This window comes from Dromiciops gliroides, chromosome 2 (assembly GCF_019393635.1).
Source record: "Dromiciops gliroides isolate mDroGli1 chromosome 2, mDroGli1.pri, whole genome shotgun sequence".
NCBI lineage: Eukaryota > Metazoa > Chordata > Mammalia > Microbiotheria > Microbiotheriidae > Dromiciops > Dromiciops gliroides.
The window spans coordinates 308,132,896-308,153,655 of record NC_057862.1 but is presented as its reverse complement, the minus strand read 5'-3'; the positions used below and the strand labels follow the sequence as shown (position 1 = coordinate 308,153,655).

General features: G+C 40.2%; 1 protein-coding gene across 1 annotated transcript in view; it reads right to left on the bottom strand.

The window, feature by feature from the left end:
* Nucleotides 1-18,643, bottom strand: part of UBE2D2 (ubiquitin conjugating enzyme E2 D2) — a 43,569-nt gene extending 24,926 nt beyond the window's left edge. The window contains exon 1 of the mRNA XM_043982051.1: nucleotides 17,829-18,643. Coding sequence (XP_043837986.1) covers nucleotides 17,829-17,852 — 24 coding nt within the window. The 5' untranslated portion in view covers nucleotides 17,853-18,643. The remainder of the gene's footprint in view (nucleotides 1-17,828) is intronic.
* Nucleotides 18,644-20,760: the final 2,117 nt, after the last annotated feature.

Here is a 20,760-nt window from a genome sequence, read left to right as displayed (position 1 = left end):
ACAAGGTTGCAGAAAAATAAAGCAGAACAAGGAACTAGTAAGAGATGTTTATGACTAGGCCAGAAAAACATTAGGAAGGATAAGAACCCGGGCAGCTAGGTGACGCAGTGGATAAAGCACTGGCCCTGGAGGACCTGAGTTCAAATCCAGCCTCAAACACTTGACACTTACTAGCTGTGTGACCCTGGGCAAGACACTTAATCCTCATTGCCCTACCCCTCCCCCCAAATCAGAAAGGATAAGAACCTCCAATGCCCAACTTAAAGGATATGAAAGATCAGTATGACCCCAGCACACTGATCCTAAACTCCTAAGCACAGTAACAAGGATAGAGAGTTGAGTCAGCATTTCAGTACCTTCATATTCAATGGATCTGCTACCTCATTGCCATTACTATTTCCTCCAATGATGCAGATCAAAACCCTGTCCATCCGGTGAGTCTTGTTCCTGTCCTCCAATAAGTTTACCATATAGATTCCATTCTCCCCCCCATCTCAAGGATATTGGTGGCACACACCAGGTGTCCACTGTTATCCCCCCTCTGGAAATTGCAAAATTATTTTAATAACCAAAAAATTTACCCATAAATGAAGGGCTGTCTTTTTAATGCTAACATCTACCAATGGTGTTATGTGGTTCTTCAGATAATAGAATATTAGTATTTGAAGAGTTATGAGCAAAATGTAAGATAACAGCAAATGAACTGTGAACAACTGAAGTAATAGGCGTCAGGGAAATTTGCAATGGAAAAAAATAGTGCCACATGCACATTCTAAATATATATGTATACATATATATTCAGAATAGGGGCAGCTAGGCAGCACAGTGGATAGGGCACCGGCCCTGGATTCAGGAATACCTGAGTTCAAATCTGGCCTCAGACACTTAACACTAGCTGTGTGACCCTGGGCAAGTCACTTGACCCCAACTGCCTCACTAAAAAAATTAATTAAATTTTAAAAAATAAATAAAAATATATTTTACCTCAAAGCTAAGATATCCCCAAAATGAATTTCTTTAGAAAAAACTGTAACTTCTTCGAGTGCACTAAGTTTCTAGCTTTCTCCACCAAAACTTCAGTGTAGTTTTTAATCCAGCACTCTGGGAACAGAAACTGTACTATCTAAAAATTACTTCTGGCTTTTCCCCCTAGAACAAATAAAATTCAAACAAACTCAAAACTAAACAAGGATTGTCTCCCAGGGTCTAGTCAAGCCTGAGAGAGTAATCTTTGAATACACCCCAAAAAAGTAAAGGAAACTAAGACAACAGATTTATAATGTTTTCTAAAAAACTTTTTTTTTTGGTGAGGCAATTGGAGTTAAGTGACTTGCCCACGGTCACACAGCTAGTAAGTGTCAAGGGTCTGAGGCCAGATTTGAACTCACGTCCTCCTGAATACAGGGCTGGTGCTCTATCCACTGCACCACCTAGCTGCTCCTAAAAAACATTTTTAATCCCAGTAAGCCCTAGGGTTGTGAGAATTAAGGTTTAAGGGGGAAAAAGAATTTCCTAGAGTAGATTCTAAGAAGTTCCTCTCCTTTTCTTAAGGGCATACATATGTGGCACTTCTACCATTTCAGGTTCTTTTGGAATCACTGCTTCCTTCCAGATAGCAGTCTCCAGTTCTAGGCACAGTCTCCTGGAGCCAGTTTTCCCCTATCCTATCTTTAGCCATGCACAAGTAGAGACAGGATCATAAGAATTAGACCAACTTCACTGCTTTTTTACTCTCAAGTGAGACTGTATAGTGGAATGAGCCTTCCATTAGAATCTCAAGCCTTGTCACCTGCCTGTGTTACTTTGGGCAAGTCATTTATCTTTTATGCACTTACTTTCCTTCTCTGTAAAACAAATATGTTGGCTTAAAGAATTTCTATGGTCCTCTTCCAGCTCTAAATACCTATGATAACATTCTTTTGGAGATGAATCCCATTTTGTTTTTCAAACTGCATTTATGCATCCCCATTTCACTCAGAAATGGTAAAGTCCTCATTTACTAATAGATTCTACAAATTTTTGGTGTGAAATTGTTACAGGAAACATAGCCAGAAAATTCTAAGTCATAATGTCTATAGCAGATAGTACAGCAAAGATAGTACAACAAAGAGAACTTGTTTTCAAGTTCTTAAACTTTGGGGGGGGGGCGGGCAATTAGGGTTAAATGACTTGCCCAGGGTCACACAGCTAGTGTCAAGTGTTTGAGGCCGGATTTGAACTCAGGTCCTCCTGAATCCAGGGCCAGTGCTTTTATCCACTGTGTCACCTAGCTGCCCCTTAAACTTTTAACAATATGTACATTATAGTACAGGTATGTTGAACCTTGAGTCAGAGGATTTGAGCTGCAATTCTCAATTTTCTACCTACTCCATTATGATCCTGGGCAAATATTTTACCTTTCAGGGACTCAACTTGCTTATTATAAAATTCGTACTACATTCTATTTGAGGTACCTCTTCACTTCCAGCTCTAAGTCCATATATCATACAATCAAGTCTCAGTTTCAAATTTTACTTTTGATTTCTAGAGGCAAAAGCCCATGGAAGAAGTTGTAGTGCAGATGATGAGGAAGGAAGACTGACAACTGTGTTGAATAGGTGCTTTATAATTTTGAACAAACTGGATTTAGTATTCCCACATTATAGTAGTTTCAGTTTTCACCATGTAAAAGACAGATTCTTACAAAGCATTGGAATATTAAATACTAAGACAAGGGCAACTAAGCGACGCAGTGGATAAAGCACTAGCCCTGGATTCAGTAGGACCCAAGTTCAAATCTGACCTCAGATACTTGACACTAGCTGCGTGACCCTGGGCAAGTCACTTAACCCTCACTGCCAAGCCAAAAAACAAAACAAAACAAAACAACAAAAAACCTAAGACAAATGAGAACCAGTTCATGTCTTCAAGGACCTTACATTCTACTAAAACATGTGACTAGACAAACACAAAACCAGATAATCTGAAGAGGAAAATAGCATCAAGGATTAAGGGAAAGGGGAGGAAAGAGTAAACTCCTAACTAGGATTGTACACTCTTGATAACTGTTTACTGAATTAAAAAAACAAACCCCACAAAACCCATACTTATATAACCATTACAATGTTCAAAATTGTTTTCAAGTTCTTAAACTTTTTACCATATGTGTCATATGCTACTATACAAATGGAACTCTGGATAAATGATAAAATGAAAAAATTCTTAGCTTTTAAGTTAGAGGAAAGAATACCAATACTGTTTATTCAATAGCGTGTTTAAAAAAACTGCTGTTTTGTTGTTGTTTTGAAAGACATGATTGTTACATCTGGCTTTAAAAAAGAGGTAAGTGGCTAAGGGCAAGAGGAGCAAGAAACAATTTTTTCTATGAACCACAGTACTACTATTTGAAGAGATTGACAAGAACCATATAGTCTTTAGAGAAGGGGTTCTTAAGTTTTTGTGTGTCATGAATCCCTTTCTTTGGAAGGTGAAGCCCATGTGTGCCCTGCAACCCTTCTCAGAATGTTTTCGAATACATAAAATACAAAATACCAATTAGATTAAATTGGATTAAAAAAAAATCTGTGGACCCCAAATTAAGAGATCTTGAGTACTATAGCAAGACATTAAAAACAGTATTAATTCCACTAATCAAAGTGTCTTGTACTACAAATATCCTGGAGGAATGCTTTTAACACTTATGGTATATGACTAATGCAGAAGTAGGTTTAATGTGATTGTACATATATAACCTCTATCAGATTGTTTTCTGTCTTGGGGAGGGGTAGGTAAAGGAGGGAGCGAGGGAGAAAAACTTGGAACTCAAAATCTTATAAAAACAAATGTGGGGGGCAGCTAGATGGCACAGTGGTTAAAGCACGGGCCCTGGATTCAGGAGTCCCTGAGTTCGAATCCGGCCTCAGACACTTGACACGTACTAGCTGTGTGACCCTGGGCAAGTCATTTAACCCCCATTGCCTGCAAAACAAAACAAAACAAACAAACAAAAAACAAATGTGGAAAACTATCTTTACATGTAATTGGAAAATAATAGAATACTTTTAAGATTAAAAAAAACCCCACTTATATTGCCCCCATAAGAGTTTGGGGAATTCACCTAACAAATTTTTAAACACCAAAAATAGGTATATACTTACAATAAGCTAGACAAGTCTGCTGTCTTGGTTATTCTAAGGTTCAAAACAGCCATAAATATGATACATTATAGAAACTGAGATTTCTCTTTATTTTATAATAAATCACTTCAAATTCTTAAAAAAATTAAACCAAAAAATCTTTAAGTTGAGAAGTCACAAAACAGTGAAGCCTCTTTCTTGTAAGGCAGAAGGAAAAAAAATCATCTCTAATAAAAAGCCTTTTAGAAATATTAGTGAACAGGACATAGTCAACAACTTACACTATTAATACTCCATTGATATAAAAATATATAAAGATTGATAAATTCATGTTTACTGAGCGCCTTTTTATGTGCAAGGCACTAGGGGGACACAAAAAATGTCTCTGCCCTTAAATGGCTTACATTCTGCCTGGGAAGAGGAAGATAAGATGGGTACACAGAAAAGTAAAACAAAAAGTAGATCATTTTAGAAGGGAAGGGAACACTTCAAAGAAGGCTTCATGGAGAAAATTCACCTGAACTATATCAAAAGAAGAGGGTTCCAGGAGGCAGCTGGGTGGCCCAGTGGATAAAGCACCAGCCCTGGATTCAGGAAGACCTGAGTTCAAATCTGATCTCAGACACTTGACACTAAGTAGCTGTGTGACCCTGGGCAAGTCACTTCACCCTCACTGCCCTGCAAAAAGGGGGGGGAGGTGAGGGGGGAGATTCCAAAAGGCAATGATGAAAGAGAAAATCATTCCAGACACAGAGAACTGCATAAACCAGTAGAGGATAGAGATAGAATGTGTTTGGGGAATTTCACTGGAATGTAGAATATGTAAAGGTGAGTAATATAAAATAAAGCTGTTAAGACCTTTGATAAACTTTCTTCATAGATGGCACAAATTACAGTAAAAAGCCTTGCTTTAATAAGAACTCAACTTTCAAACTGAAATTTCCCTACTTTAAGATAAGGGGAAAAACATTCTTCTATGACTATTCCAGCCTTTATTTTATCTGCATGGGATTATCCTACCATTTTTGTAGGGCTATCATTTAAAGTTCTGAACCTGTAAATAAATTATGTGGTTGTTTTCTAAAACCATCATAAACAGCAAAAGATAGCACCTACACCACAGAGTTGGTTTGAGGATCAAATGAGTTAATATATGCATAGCACTTTGAAAACTTAAGCGCTACATAAATGCTTGGTTTTTTCCTACCCCTCTTTTATATAAATATTTGTCTTTATTGACAATCTAAGTATTGGTTATTTTTTTGGATGCATACATATATAGTGCTCCAGTCTAATGAACCACAGTTCTCTCAGCTTTCTTAGCTATTAGGAGGCATGTGAGTTGTTTCTAATGTTGATATTACAAATAGTGATCTTAATCTATTTGAATAAATTATGCTCTTTTGGATTATTTCCTTAGGGTTTATTTCCAGAAAATGAATTACCAGGCTAAAAGAAGATAGTTTTGAAGCTAATTATGGATCACTTTTTACTAGAAAGACTGGATCAACTTGGGGCAGCTAGGTTGCAAAGTGGATAAAGCACTGGCCCTGGAGTCAGGAGGACCCGAGTTCAAATCCGGCCTCAGACATTTGACACTTGCTAGCTGTGTGACCCTGGGTAAGTCACTTAAGCCCTCATTGCCCACCCCCCCAAAAAATTGGACCAATTTATGGAGTCACTAGCAATGTATAAAAAAAAAAAGTGTGCCTCTACTCATACATGACTCTAAATCCTCTGTAGTCTGACTTTCAACCTCATTCAACTCAAACCATTTCCTCCAAAGTTACAATGATCCTTCAGTTACCAAACCTAACTATCTCTTCTTCTTCTTTTTTTTTTTTGGTGAGGCAATTGGGGTTAAGTGACTTGCCTAGGGTCACACAGCTAGTAAGCTTTAAGTGTCTGAGGCTGGATCTGAACTCAGGTACTCCTGACTCCAGGGCCGGTGCTCTATCCACTGCACCACCTAGCTGCCCCTAACGTTCTCTTCTTAATCCTTATCCTTCTTGATCTCTCTGAAGCCCCAGACAATGTCATTCACCCCTTTTTCCTTGGATACTTTCTCTTCTCTAGGTTTCTGTGACACTGCTCTGGTTCTCTTCCTACCTTTCTGATCCTTCCAAAGTCTCCTTTTCAGGGGGGCAGCTAGATAAGGATTCAGGAGGATCTGAGTTCAAATCCAGCCTCAGACACTTGACACTTACTAGCTGTGTGACCCTGGGCAAGTCACTTAAACTTCATTGCCCCATCCCCCCAAAATTTATATTGCCAAAGTCTTCTTTGCTAGATCTTCCTCCAGGTTATGCCCATAATACTGTACTGTCCTGGACCATCTTCTCCCTCTATACACTTTCACTTATCCTCTACTGTCCTGGGTCCAACCATATCTATGAAGAGAATACTTGGATCTATTTATCTATCCCTGATCAGTCAGTCTCCTGAGCATCATCCAATCATCTCTCTCTCTCTTTTTTTTTTTTTTAGTGAGGCAATTGGGGTTAAGTGATTTGCCCCTGGTCACACAGCTAGTAAGTGTTAAGTGTCTGAGGCCGCATTTGAACTCAGGTACTCCTGACTCCAGGGCTGGTGCTCCATCCACAGTGCCACCTAGCTGCCCCATCCGATCTAATATCACTGACTGCCTCTTACCTATGTTCAAACTGGATATCCTGTAGATATTTCAAACTCAACACAATCAAAACTCATTATCTTCTCCCCCTCCCTCTCCCATCTCTCCTGAACTTCCCTATTACTGTAAAGGCATCATTATCCTCCTAATTCCCAGGGTTCTGAACCTTTGTTAAGTCATCCTCGACACTTCAAATTTGTTTTGGATCTGTTGGCAAGTCTTGACATTCTCCTTTCACAATATCTCTTCCATACAACCTCTCCCCTCCTTTTCCCTACACTCAAACAGCCAGCAGGTTTCCATCACCTCATACCGGAACCATTTCAATAGCCTCTTGGTTGGTATTCCTGCCTCAAAAGTCTTTTCCCTACTACAGTTCATCCTCCAGTCAAGTGCCAAAATAAGCTTCCTAAAGTGCATCTGACCCAGGTATTCCCAATTCAAACTCCTGTGGCTCCCTATTTGAGCCCTCTAGAATAAAATATAAAATTGTCTGTTTGGTTTTTAAATCCCTTCACAACCTGGTCCTTTCCTACCTTCCAATTATCTTACACTTTAGTCTCTTCCCAAAAGCTCTGTGAGGAACAGCAAGTAGACCAGTTCACCTGGTTTGTAGAGTTCCATCCTGGGATGCTTTGAGAATACTGAAAATTGGTAGATATAGGCCATTGGGGCGGGCGGAAGGTGGGAGAAGAGAATGGCACCCCAACTTATTTGTTCCCTCTAGCAAATCCCACCTAACAGTCAAGCACTGCTTTCTGGATTTTTTTAAAATTAATAAAGTATTTTATTTTTTTCCGTTACATGTAAAGATAGTTCTCAACCTTTGTTTATACAAGCTTTACAATTTCAGATTTTTCTCCCTCCCTCCCCCCTCCCCTAGACAGCAGATAATCTGATATAGGTTATATATATATATACATACACACACACACACACACATAATAACATTAATCCTATTTCTGCATTAGTCATGTTATAAGAGAAAAAAATCAGAGCAATGATGGAAAACCTCAAAATAGAAAAAAAAACAACAGCATCAAAAACAAAAGAAATAGTATGGTTCATTTAGCATCTATACTCTGCAGTTCTTTTTTTTTTTTTCCTGGATTATTTTCAATCGGAGGATAAGCACATGAATTTGTTAACCTAGAGATGAAAACCTAGAAATCTAATACACTGTTTTTCACTGATTCTATCTCTAATTTTATCAATGTCTGCAAATTTTAGAATCTTATTTCTTTTGTAGTGTCAAAAGAATGCAGACACTTTGCTGGGGCTAAAGAAAAAGGATGCTCCAGGGAAATAGTCAATCTGATCGTCATTTGGGTCAAGTTTTGTATCGATTTTGTTGATATTCTTCATATTGTATAAACTACCAATTGGCTGGAAATCAAGCTGTTATAATTTTGGTCAGCTGGGAAACTGTGTGCTTACCAATAGGTTGGAAGAAGGAAAGAGAAATATATAACTAAGATCCAAGTTATATCATGTATATTACATCTCTCCATTGTTGTCCCTTTTGTTAGTTCATCTTCTTCTTCATAGCCCCCAAGTATAAAGTTTTCCCTCAAAATTCTGTATCTGGCTCTCTTCCCTCCATCTTCTTCCTTAGCAATATCATTCACTTCCATAGTTTGACAATAGGAGAAATGAAGAATTTAAATTATTAACAAAATCCCTCTCTGTCATGGATTTTTATTTCACCTGTACTAAGTAAATATATGGATTGTGCGATAAAGTACCACACATGAAGAAAACGTGAAGTTAAGTTTGGGCACCACTGAACAGGTGCTGGCATGCTTTAGCAACTGCTTAAACTTTTTAGCAATGAGTATTACAGAATAAAAGCGTAGATTTATATTAAGCATATTTTTTCCATCTGGTCACATTTCCCCCCATCTTTATACTTTATATTTCCTCATCTACAAAACAGAAGGGGAAAGTTGGGGAGGGGACCGACTTAAAGTTTTTCCACTCTCAACCCCTTTTCACCTGAGAAATTCTAGGTATACAGGTATATAAAATAGGCATAAATAACTTTACTGCTGCCAAATTTTTCATGACCCCCACATTCAGTTACTTCATTCCATATAAGGTCTCGACCCACAGTTTAAGAAGCTAGGGACTAGATGACCTGTGAGGCCTTTTCCAGTTCAAAATCTATGATCCTATGTGGTTTTTTTTCCACAGCAGTCATTTCTGGATAACACTCCCTGTCCCAACCTAGTGAGTCTTCCTTTGTAACAAAAACAAACAAAAAAGGCAAAACTGAGACACAACCACTACTAATTAGTGTATGCAATGTTCTCTACCCAAAGTCTACCACATTTATCCAAGGAAAGAAGAGATGCATTTTCTCATCTCTTCTCCAGTGGCCATTCACTTTCTTTCTTTCTTTTTTTTTTTTTGCGCGGGGCAATTGGGGTTAAGTGACTTGCCCAGGGTCACACAGCTAGTAAGTGTTAAGTGTCTGAGGCCACATTTGACCTCAGGTCCTTTTGAATCCAGGGCCAGTGCTCTACCCACCACACCACCTAGCTGCCCCTGGGCATTCACTTTGAAAGCTGAAGTATTTTTTGTTTTGTTTTGCTTTTTAATCAACTAACTCATATCATATATAATTCTACTAACCACCAAAGTGGGAGTAACCACTGGAAGATTTCCAGAAAACACTTCTGAGACTTGCAGTGGAGCTAGTATGCCAATGGACTCTCAAATCTATTATGTAGGGAATAAAGATATTGTGAATTAATTATGTAAGTATATTACAGTTCAGCTAGTACTTCCTTTTTTGTTTGTTTGTTTTGGGGGGTTTGGTTTTGGGGGGGCGGGGCAATGAGGGTCAAGTGACTTGCCCAGGGTCACAATCTAGTGTCAAGTGTCTAAGGCTGGATTTGAACTCAGGTCCTTCTGAATCCAAGGCCGGTGCTTTATCCACTGCGCCACCTAGCTGCCCCCATGATCAGTATTAGAAGTAGGGCTAAAGTTAATAACTTTTCTCCCCTCCTTCAAGTTGTTAGGCACAGAATTAACTGAGAAAATCAGACCTTACCATGGAAAACAGCTGCAAGGCTTCCACCTCATTTTCATACAAGTATTACAGCTTTAAAGGTTTTCTAAGTAGGAAAATCCAAATCCAACATCCTAATTTCATAACAAAAGGACTATATTCTAACAAAACTTTAAGACTTAAAAAAAAAGACTTTAATATCTTAATACTGCTTCTCTTCAGCTCTAGATTGGGAGCCAAATGACCTAGGATGTTGGGGTGGGGGTGGGGGGGCGCAGGGGGCAAAAAAACCCACATTATATTTTAGGGAAAATATCAAATGTTTACATTCTTAGTCCATCTAAACTCCTCATCTTTATTAATTTAGCCTATTTGATTAAATTAGACGTTTCCCTGGAAATACTTTTAACTAAGGAAATCTGAGACCATTAAAAATAAAAATGGAATCACACACACAAAAAACCAAACCCACTTATAAAAATTAGTCCACAATGATGTATGTATGTATTATGAAAAGTAATGCTTCGTTTCTCTAAATTTTCTTCTCCACAAAAAGCCTAAAAACTAGGTTGTACTCTTTGGACTTCTCTATCATGCCTCCATGTCTGGTACCTTCCCCCATGCCTTTCAACTTCCCTTTGTATGTTATCTTACCCCTCTAGTATTGTAAGGTCCTTGAGGGCAGGAACAGTCTTTCTTTTTCATATTTATATCCTCAGCCTTAGCTAACCACAGTGCCTGGGCATCTAATTGGCAGTTAAATGTTAAAAGGTAGTTTACTTGAACATGAGTGCTTACCTGCTTCTGGTATTGTTATTGTTCAACAATAAAGAAAGGGAACATGTAAATGTCTTTGATATCAACTGGATTCCAGCCACAGAAATCTTCTCTTATTGGCAAGGTACAAAAGAGCTCACATGAAATTACTGTTTCAAGGAATCCACACCACCTTACAAATTTGACTTATTCTATAGCCCATTAAGTACCCAATCTTTGGCAGAAAACTACCTATACAACTTCCAACACAGGAACACTAACTTAGATCATGTTCTCTTTTAAACCTAGAAAGCCAAAGCCTTTTCTTACAAGTTAAGATGTGAAAGAAGGCAGCACATTCTATTTTTTTTAAAAATCAAGAAACATATCCAATACCAAGGTGCCAATTAAGTTCCTACTAGGAAGATAGGACCAAAACATTCTTTATAATAGGGTGATATTTGAGCCCCACTCTTCCCCATCCCCAATTAGTCTCAGGTGGGCTTTAATAAAATTCAACATTAACACCTGTGGATCCACAGGTTTATTAGTCTACAACTATCACAAGGAAGAGGTTTCAATCTCCTAACCTAAACCTGGCCTTCTTTGTATCCTTAGAAATCTGAGAATTAATATAGAATTAAGACTATTTCTCCATTTATTCCCAAAAGCAAATTCTAGTCATGCCAACAAACAGAAGGTGACCCAGAGGCTTGAATGAAGGATATTGTTCCTTGGTGTGGATCTTTTAACATGTATAGATTGCTTAGGAATTAAAGACAATTTGCCTAAGAGAGAGGTCTTCTTTCCAAATAAGTACTAAAACTACCAACAAACTTATTTAGGATTCAGGCATTCCTTAAACCCTGAATTTGCAGAAAACTTGTAGTTGCCCTCAAGTAAGCCTGTTTTGCCTGTATTTTTTGTTTAAACATGGGAATTATATATCTATCAAGGCTTACCAGTGTTCATTTCTGTTTCATAAGTTACACTGCTGTCCTAACAAGCTGTTGCACTTAGTCTTTTGATCCTACACTGAAGTTAATTACTAATGTTATATAAAATGTAATCTCATGCACTTTTTCTTTTTTTGTTTCTACAGAAATGACTAGACAAGCATGAGAGTTCATTACAGGATAAGCTAAAGTGATCAAAAGCTATACATTCTGGAAAAATAAGTGTTTGCAGAAACCTTTTCAAAGATTGCTGCAGTGAACTGAGATTTCACTTAAAGACAGTTTTTCATCTTGTAATGACAAAAACATTAAGAATTTAATGAACTCTTTCCCTTCTGAATAGGTACTATTTTTTTTTTCAACCTATTCAGTGCTTTAATTTCTTGCATATTTCAAGACACAGGTCACTTACCACCTCCTCCTAAAAAAAAAAAAAAAAAAAAAGGTTTTTCCTGATCCTGATTACTTCGTTTATTTGTTATTAAGTTGTGTACCTCCTGGTAGACCATAAGCTCCTTTAGTGGGGTCTTTGTATTGATAGCTCCATACCCTGCATATAATAGGCACCTTATTATTCTTGTTGAATGAGAAACTGTTAGGTTATGTTCATCCTACTAATTCAAAATTTTAAAGATTGCCCATAAATATTACCTTGAAATAGAAAATTCTTTCAGTTGGAAAGAATACAAATCAACTTTCTAACAGAAGTCACAGCTCCAAACAGTGACAGGTCAATATGGTAGAAAGAACACACATCTAAGAGTCAAGATTCCTAGGATAGTCTCTACCACTAAGTAATAGCTAATGTAATGTGCATCACATCACTTCACCTGTACAATGAAGGACTGAATTATAACCTCTAAAGTTATTCCTGGTTTTAAGATGCTACGATGACTCTAACTTAACAACCTTGAAGATGAGGATGGAGTCTTAGGAGGGGAATCATCTTCAACAGAATGTCTTCCTTTCCCGTGTCTATCAAGCAATCTTTTTAGGAGGCTATTCAAAACCTAAAAATATCACTGAAATTTTCTATAGCTCTAACTTGCACTTTCCATTACAGTTAAATGTAGCACTCAATCATACTACAATAATCATGGAACCTGTAGCCTTGAAAAAGCTCATGACGGTTAAATGGGAAGATCATGCTTCTTAACAGTGTTCCACACATGGGGGGAGAGAAAAGGGAGGGGTTGTATTCGCAGGATACACTTTTTGCTGCATATATTCCTTACTTGTCACTAGGGGAAAATATCTTCCACCCAAAGAAACAATATACTATCACTGTAACTAAGTATTAGAAACATGTTAAGAAGAGACTTTAGCAGGGTCTTTACATTTACAGTAAAAAGGGAGACAGTTCCCTTCTACATTAAATTTTTTTGAATGCCATTTTACAGTTTAATACTTATTTCTTTTTTAAAAAGTACTTATTTCTAATCATTAGCTCTGTGAAAAAGTACATGAATGTGGAGATAGCAATTTTAAAGATTCTACCAACTTCAAGGTCCAAATAAAGCAATGGTCACAACATTTGGTAATAATCAGTGATAACAGGTTATGTAGACAGTCATTACTCTTCAGTCACCATCTCAATTCAAAAACTACAAGAACTGACTTTTCTGGGCCAGTCACAAACTAAAGGCTGATGTACAAAAGGTATTATTGAGATATGTTATATGTTAAATGAGCTTTTACAGATTGTTCTGGGAACCTAACCACCTATTTTTTAATAGAGAAAATCTGCCCTAAAGTCAACTTGTTCAATTAGGACCATATCCCTCCTACTGCAATGACAGAACATTCCTTCCTACTCCCCTAGTGCAGAGGCAGTAGTTCCTTGACAACGAGAGTTCATTGGGGTATGTTATCTTGGGAACTATCCCTACACTAAAGATATAAAGACCCTATCTGTTCTTCCATAATGTGAAAAGTTATGACAGGACTTCCAGGACAGAACAACAGTCTTCCACCAAGCTATTAAGCACTAACAAGTCTACACAGCACCATTAATTTTTTAACAGTATATTTCTTATACCTATCTTTAAAAGAAGTCAGCTTTAACACCGATATTCTCCTGGTGATGCTACAATCACTGCAAAACATCCCTGAAACACCAGGATCTCCCAAGAATTAAAACTGCAGGACAAAACACATGGTAGAACGGAATAAGCATTTACCTACTATATGCCAGGCACTGTGCTAAGTACTTTTTTACAAATATTATCTCTTTTGATCCTCATGACAACCCTATTATTGCCCCCATGTTATATTTGAGGAAACTGAGGCAAACAGAGGTTAAGTGAGTTGCCCACTGTCACACAGCTACTAAGTGCCCGAGGCTAAATTTAAACTCAGGTCTTCCTGACTCCAGGCCCGTTTCTATCCACTTTGCCACCAGCTGCCCAATGGTAGGGTTAAGCGGACCAAAGTATATATTACCAACAACCACTTGTATATACCAAGTATGTACAGATGTATGAAGGACAAGGACAACTGGGAAAGGAGGTGGTCTGCTCCTAGCAATACAATGCTATCTACAAAATATTAAGAGTCAGAGAAGAGTTTTCAGTGTATGGACTGAAGCATACAGATTCAGAATACCCAAAGTGATAAAGATATGGGTCCACTGAAATATCCCAGTCACAACTTTTCCATATCCTTTGCAAGAACCAGACCAGGTCACTGTAGCTTCCAACTCATAAAAACTTTGTGATTCTTTCTGTTACATTTATGTGTGCACACACACACACACAAACACACACGATGATGAAAGTAAGAACAACATGTAAACTTTCACATTATATCAAATCAGTGTTTCTAGCTCAATTTAAACAAACCATAACAAGGACATTAAAGCTAGAGCCTATGTCAATTATACAATTTTAATCTTGCCTAATGGCCAAAGTATAGAATAACATCAAGGTTTAAAAGGCTAAAAAAACTATGGATCAGATGTTCTAAACCCCCAAAACTCCACGGATTATTTTAACTCCCGATTCATAAAAGAACATATTATCCATAATGCCACTAAATCCGAATCCCAAACCCTGTATCTATTCTTCTTACTATATTATCTTTTCTGAAGCACTCTCTCTTAGGTCACCTACTATTTTAACAGCCAAATGCTGTTCAGAGGCTTTAGGGCTGAAAGGAGGCTTAGAACTTGTCTAGTTCAACTTCATTCTCTCCCCACCCCCACTATTTTATAGATGAGGAAATAGATTCACTTAAGGCATAGTGAAAGTAGTATTTGAACCCAAGTTTTCTGTGTCTAAAATCAGTGTTCTTTTCATTGTACTACATAGTTTCTAATAAAAAATATATTTACTCAAAACTGGAAATGGTCCTCAGTAATCATGTTGGATTGTTAACTTGGAGAACACTTGATTCATGTCAAAACATCTCGTTACTTAATTTTTAAAAAATTATACCTTATACCAATTAGTAAAGCTTTAATTGCAAGTAGGTAAAAAAAAATTTTAATCTAGTTTGGTGATTTACTACTTTAGGTTTTCTTGAACCTCAATAATAGCAGGTCTTCCCAACTCGATAGAGTTAATTTTCTACTCTTCAAAAGACAAGGTACTGAGTTTTCAAAAGATAACTTTCAACAACTTTATTTTTTATAAGAGTTCACTCATCACTTGAGGGTAGAAATTGTTTCATTCTTTGCATTACTATCCCATATATATATGTGGGACACCGTAGGTACTTAATACATGTTTGTTGATTACCTGACTTCCAATCACCCAGCACACCTTCAAATATTCTCTAGGCAGCCAAGATAGAAGTCACAAAGTTCAGGTACCAAGGCTCATGAACTTTCACTCTGAGCCCACTCATTGATAGTATTCTAAGCAGCAAGATCTGGTTTCTCAGGCCCCTGAAGCTTTGAAACAGCAAATGAGAAGGCAAGGGTGGTAATGCTAAAGGAAGGAACAATGACTGCAAGCAACAGGAAGTGACAGGATTAAAGAGGATAGTGTACCTTGCACATAGTAGGCACCAAGTGTATGAATTGACTAAAGCCACTACAAATAAAGTAATTCGAAATTTTTAAGAGGGTTTCTTAATAACTCCTGAGGGAACCATTATATACACACACATAACACAGTGAAATAAAAGTGCTCCTGAATCATCAAGAAAAGACAGGCTATATTGAGGACATCATATTAGAGGACAAAGAAGGGTATCTTTTAGATGAAATTCATCAAAATGATCCTAATGAAGTGTTGTCATTCATGAGTATGTTTCATGAAAATTCCTTTGACAGTGTTAGATAACCAATGCACTACTGAATCAAGGATCACACAACTTTATTAATGAATACCGAGGCATGGCATATTAGAATGTCTGCATCATACTCTCAGATATAATCAGATGTCTACCTAATGTCAGCTTTCAGGTACATTAAAGTTGAAGAAACTCAAGACTAATTATTGGGGTGAGGCCTAAAGAAGCCACATAAAAGCTTAATATAACAAGTATGAAGGTAAAGGGCCAGGGTTTAAGGCATTTATTTGCTCATATGAACTTAGGTAAATTGCCTAACTTCTACAGCTGCAGTTTCTTTATCTGGAAAATGAAGCAGTTGACCAGATGATCTGAGGTCCTTTTCAGCTCAAAAACTAAGTTTAAGAAGCTTTAAATCCAAGACTACTGACTGCCTAGCAAGTATTGGGTCAGGTATGTTAAAGAAAGGATTTTTGTTCAGGGTTAGGTTAGCAAAAATTCCCTCTCAATTCAGATTCTATGAAGTCTTTACTTTTTTTAAGGAGCTAAAAACCACACAGCAGTGGAAATAAAAAAGAATAAAGGTTAATAGCTAATATTTATGAAAGCTGATGTTACTTAAGGGATCTTTGCTTATCCAAATCTATTTTGTTTCTTCATTTGGTCAGAGATTGATTTTAATTTATGAGAAACTAGGAAAACCAGAAGACAATTCTAATCTATAAGAAAAACCAGGTGCAAGCCCAAATTACTTAAATTCTCTGATCAAGAATCAGGTTGGTGCCCACTGCTTTATGAAGCAGGATTTAACCTCCCCCCTCCCCCCAACCTCAAGGTGGTTTACATCTTAAATACCACTTATCTTTCACTAGGCCTTGTACTGCCAAGATACTAAGTATTTAACTGATGCACAAAATCAAAGTAACTACGGGTAACTTATTATGTGTAAGAAAATAATCCATGCCAAATAGTACAGAGAAGCCATAATAGAGTAGCAGCAACAAACAGTATAGTTTGATGCTTCACTTTTGGTTCATGTCAACGGGAAAAAGCTTCTTACCCTCAAAGTGTCATCAAAGTTTATTCCCTAAACTATTGAATTTATTCCTAAGTACCTCAATGGAAAGCTGACCCATCAAAACCTAACCCAAAAGGAAAGGGGAAGAGTAATGATGGAGACTGAACAAAATGTCCAAGTTCCCTGGAAATGCATAATCATTTTTGAAAAGTTATTCTACAAAATGACTTTAGATGTTTGGAGGTTTCATCCTCCTTTTAAAATTAAATATCTTCTACGTGCAGGAGTTCTACTTCAAACTGAAATGGAGGCTGCCGACTGTACACATGGCGACCTAAAGGGAATAAAACGTCGCTCCCTCTACTCCCCCTCTCGTTGATAAAGCACATTATTTCCTTCTTAACTTCCTGCAATAACAGTTTCACGACAATCTGAGTATGAGGATGTGCCCAGACCTTGCACCGGGTTTTTAGTTCACGGAACAGGGTGGGGAAACCTTTTCTTTCGTTTCTCACTCTCTACGAGGCCTAGCTCCGGCCTGGGACGGGAAGGTCCGGCCACCTAATAGAAGGACTGGAGGAGGCGGGAGAGGGGAAATGAAGAGGCCACTTTCCGACCCCATACTTCCTCTCCACCTCCTACGGGACAATAGCCCCGAGGCGCAGCTGTGGGGGTGGGGGTGGGGTGGGGTCGGGGAGGATGACCCAAGAGAGTGGGACCCCAGAGATTTAGGGAGAGTTAGGAAGTGGCATGGGGGAGGTGGGCTTCCCCAAAATGCTTGCTGAGAGGAGTCAGACTCTGGCCTAGCAGCAGGCAAGGAACCCCAGTCTTCTCCGGGCGCCATCACTGGGAGTGGGGGAGGAAAAAAGAAACCTTTGGCAAGGCCCTCCTCCTCCTCCTCGAAGCCCCCGCCCTGCCAACCAGACAGGCCCGGGAAGAAGTCGGGGTGTGTGGTCCGGGGTGGGTGGGCGGCAGGGGATCTCAGCGAGAAAGGAAGGGGAGCAGCAGCAGCAGCAGCAGCAGCAGCAGCAGCAGCAGGACCCGCGGGCCCAGGCCTGCTGGGCCCGACTAGGCCCCTCCTGCCTCGGGGCCGGGCCCTTACCTTGTGGATTCTCTTCAGAGCCATTGTGTGAGGCGGGCGGCGGCGGACCCCGGGGCGAGGACGGGGATAGGGGAGAGGGACGGGGAGGGGAGGAGGGGAAGGTGGAGGGAGCTAGGCCGCGGCGATTTCTTGCCGTAGGGGGAAGAAGAGGGAAGGGGTTGAGGGGGTGTTAGGGAAGGCGGGGAGCGGCACCGGCCCGGAGGAGTGGGGCCGGCGGCAGCAGGCAACGGCGACAGGGCAGGGGGACCAGGGAAGGGGATGGGGAGGAGGGATGGAGGGAAGTGCGGTGCCCGGACTAGGAGGCCGCAGCGGCAGGGAGGGGGAGGAACGAGGGCTGGGGGAATAGGGGGAGGGGAGGGGGCGGGGTAGACCCCTCCGGCGGATCCCCGGACTCGGTTCTTGGGCGCTACCGCAGCAAGGACCGCATCACCCGGCGGCGGCCCCTTTATGCGCTGCTGCTGTCTCCTCCTCCACCACCGGCGCCGCCGCCGCCACTGCCACTGCCGCCGCCACCGCCTCCGCCGCCGCCGCTGCTGCTGCTGCTGCGCCGACGCCGCCTCCGCAGATCCCTCCGCCAAGGAGGGAGAGAGTAGTCCGTGCCGCTCCCTCTGGACCGTCGGGTGCTTCTCGGCAATGTGGTCGCTTCCGCGACAGGTAGCCAGGCAGGGCTGACGGAAGGGGACGAAGAGTGCTACGGCAGAGGGAACAGACGGAAAGAAGACTGAGGAGGAAGTGGAGTTGGAAGGGAAGGCGGAAGGATACCGTCGGAGAGTGTGATTCTGCTGATGCTGCCGCCGACGCCGCCACCGCGGCCGCCGGAGAAGATGACGCGGATAGGGGGGTGGGGGGGAGTGGAATCTCGCGATGCCCGGGGGAGAGCGGCGAGAGTTGGAAGGGGTCGGCCTGGGGGAGCTGGGGTCGCTTCTGTCTGAGCGCAGGCCATGTGAGGGCTTCGTCGCGCCCCTTCAGTCCTGGCCACCGCGGCGCGGTCTGGCGTAGCCTGTGATGACTTTTTTCTTTCCTTTTCACTTTCGCCCTCTACTTTTCAAATAACTTTGAGATACATTGATATCGAATCTCCTTGCACCGGGGGTCGGATCTCGGCTATCTTTATACAGATGAAGCCTAGAATAATCGAATGTTGTCGGCCTCGGGAGCGAAGGTGGGACTAGAAATCCGGTTTCCCCAAGACTTTTGAGCGTCTGAAACTCCTTCCTCTCCACCAAAAGGTTAAATTGTTCCGGGAAGGATCCCTATTACCTAAGGAGGAGCCTGACTTGGGGGCTCACAAGTATTTGCCTTGTAGGATTTTCTATTGAGACATATGCCCCTATGGCACTGCCTGGTCTTGTTCTTTCCCCTAATCTCCAGAGGCTGCAGTCCAACTGGAAAACCCGGCTTGGGTGTGTTTTTTCTGAAACTTGTATGACAGGACATAAAAGACCCAAAGACTGGTCTTTCTGATCCCGCAAAAGAGCCTGGAGAATTGTTGACTTTTCTATTTATCCTTGCTCTTCTCCCCAACGTACTGTAGAGTCCAGCAGCCAGGCCACCAATAAATTGTTAGTGAGGGGCACTGGCCCACCAGCTCTGTTTTATAAAATGCTCGGTAGAAACACACCATTCTTACAGAGATCTCCAGGGATCCTAGCACAAAAGATGCATCATATTATCTCCAATAATATGCCAACTTTGGGTCTCAGATTCCCGTTACCTCTTTCCATTTATAGATAGGGCCAAAAAAAATATGACTAGGTGGATGGTGTGTGTCTTTATGTGTTTTGAGGGGGAAGAGGTAATGAGGATAAACCTTTAATAATTTTTTATGTTAAATCAGTCATCAAGAAACAAGTGTTTAGCACCAAAGATGTAGGAGAGAACCAAAGTATAGGACATCGGTGTGCTGGTAAATGTTTAACACCCAACTTGGGGGGAGAGTGGGGTGGAATGTGTCCCAGACACACTTAAGTTTAGTCGGCATCATTAACATTTTCTCCATCACTTAAGTCTAGACAATCAACAAAACAGTAAAACAAGCCCCGATTTGTAATATTTGTGACTTTCCATGGTATAAATGCTCACACTGAAAAATTAACAATTGGTCATTCCTCCCCCACAAATCCCCACCCCAGACCGTTGGAACTGGCACCCATCACACCTCCCATATAAATTTACAACCCATTTGGGATACAATTAAAGGACAGTAAATGACTATCGTGTGCTGAATGGTGTGGCATGAAATATAAGTGTGGAATGAATTGGAGTGAGTTCATTGGAGGTTGGAGTTTTGGAATAGGGTTTCATAAAGACAAAGGGACTTAATCTGGGCTTTGAAAAAGTTTGGGTAAGATTTGTACAAGTTGGGAAGATTGTGGGGGGGGGGGAAGCATGACAAAAGCAAAGGTACAGGAATGAGCAGTAGGATCTGTGGATGACTGAGGAGGTCATCCAGATTGGAGTGGATAAATAGAATAGAGTTAGATTGGTTTTACCCTGACCAAGGAAAACTTTTGCCCAGGGGGGATTCTTTATGTGGGTGTTTAGGGAGCCGAGGTTTTCATTCTAATGGTAACACTTTCCTTAAAACCACCCTGTGAGGTTGGTAGTCTCTGGATACTTAACGTGGAAAGGCCTGATTTCTCTGAGCCTGTTTCCTCATCTCTAAAATGAAAACATCACTCACATCTTAGGTTTGATGGGATCAAATGAGAACAGATTTGTTGAGCACTTTGTAAATCTTTGATCATATCAATGGGAACTATTATTACTGTTATTACTGCTGGGGATTTTTTTTTTCTCCTACTGCTTATATGTGAATCCCAGTCACTTTTGAGTTCTGACGCATCAGATTATCCCAGTAACTGCCTGGCTTAAAAACATTTACAGGACTACCTATTATATCATTGACTTCCCCTGTAATTGTGTTGGCATT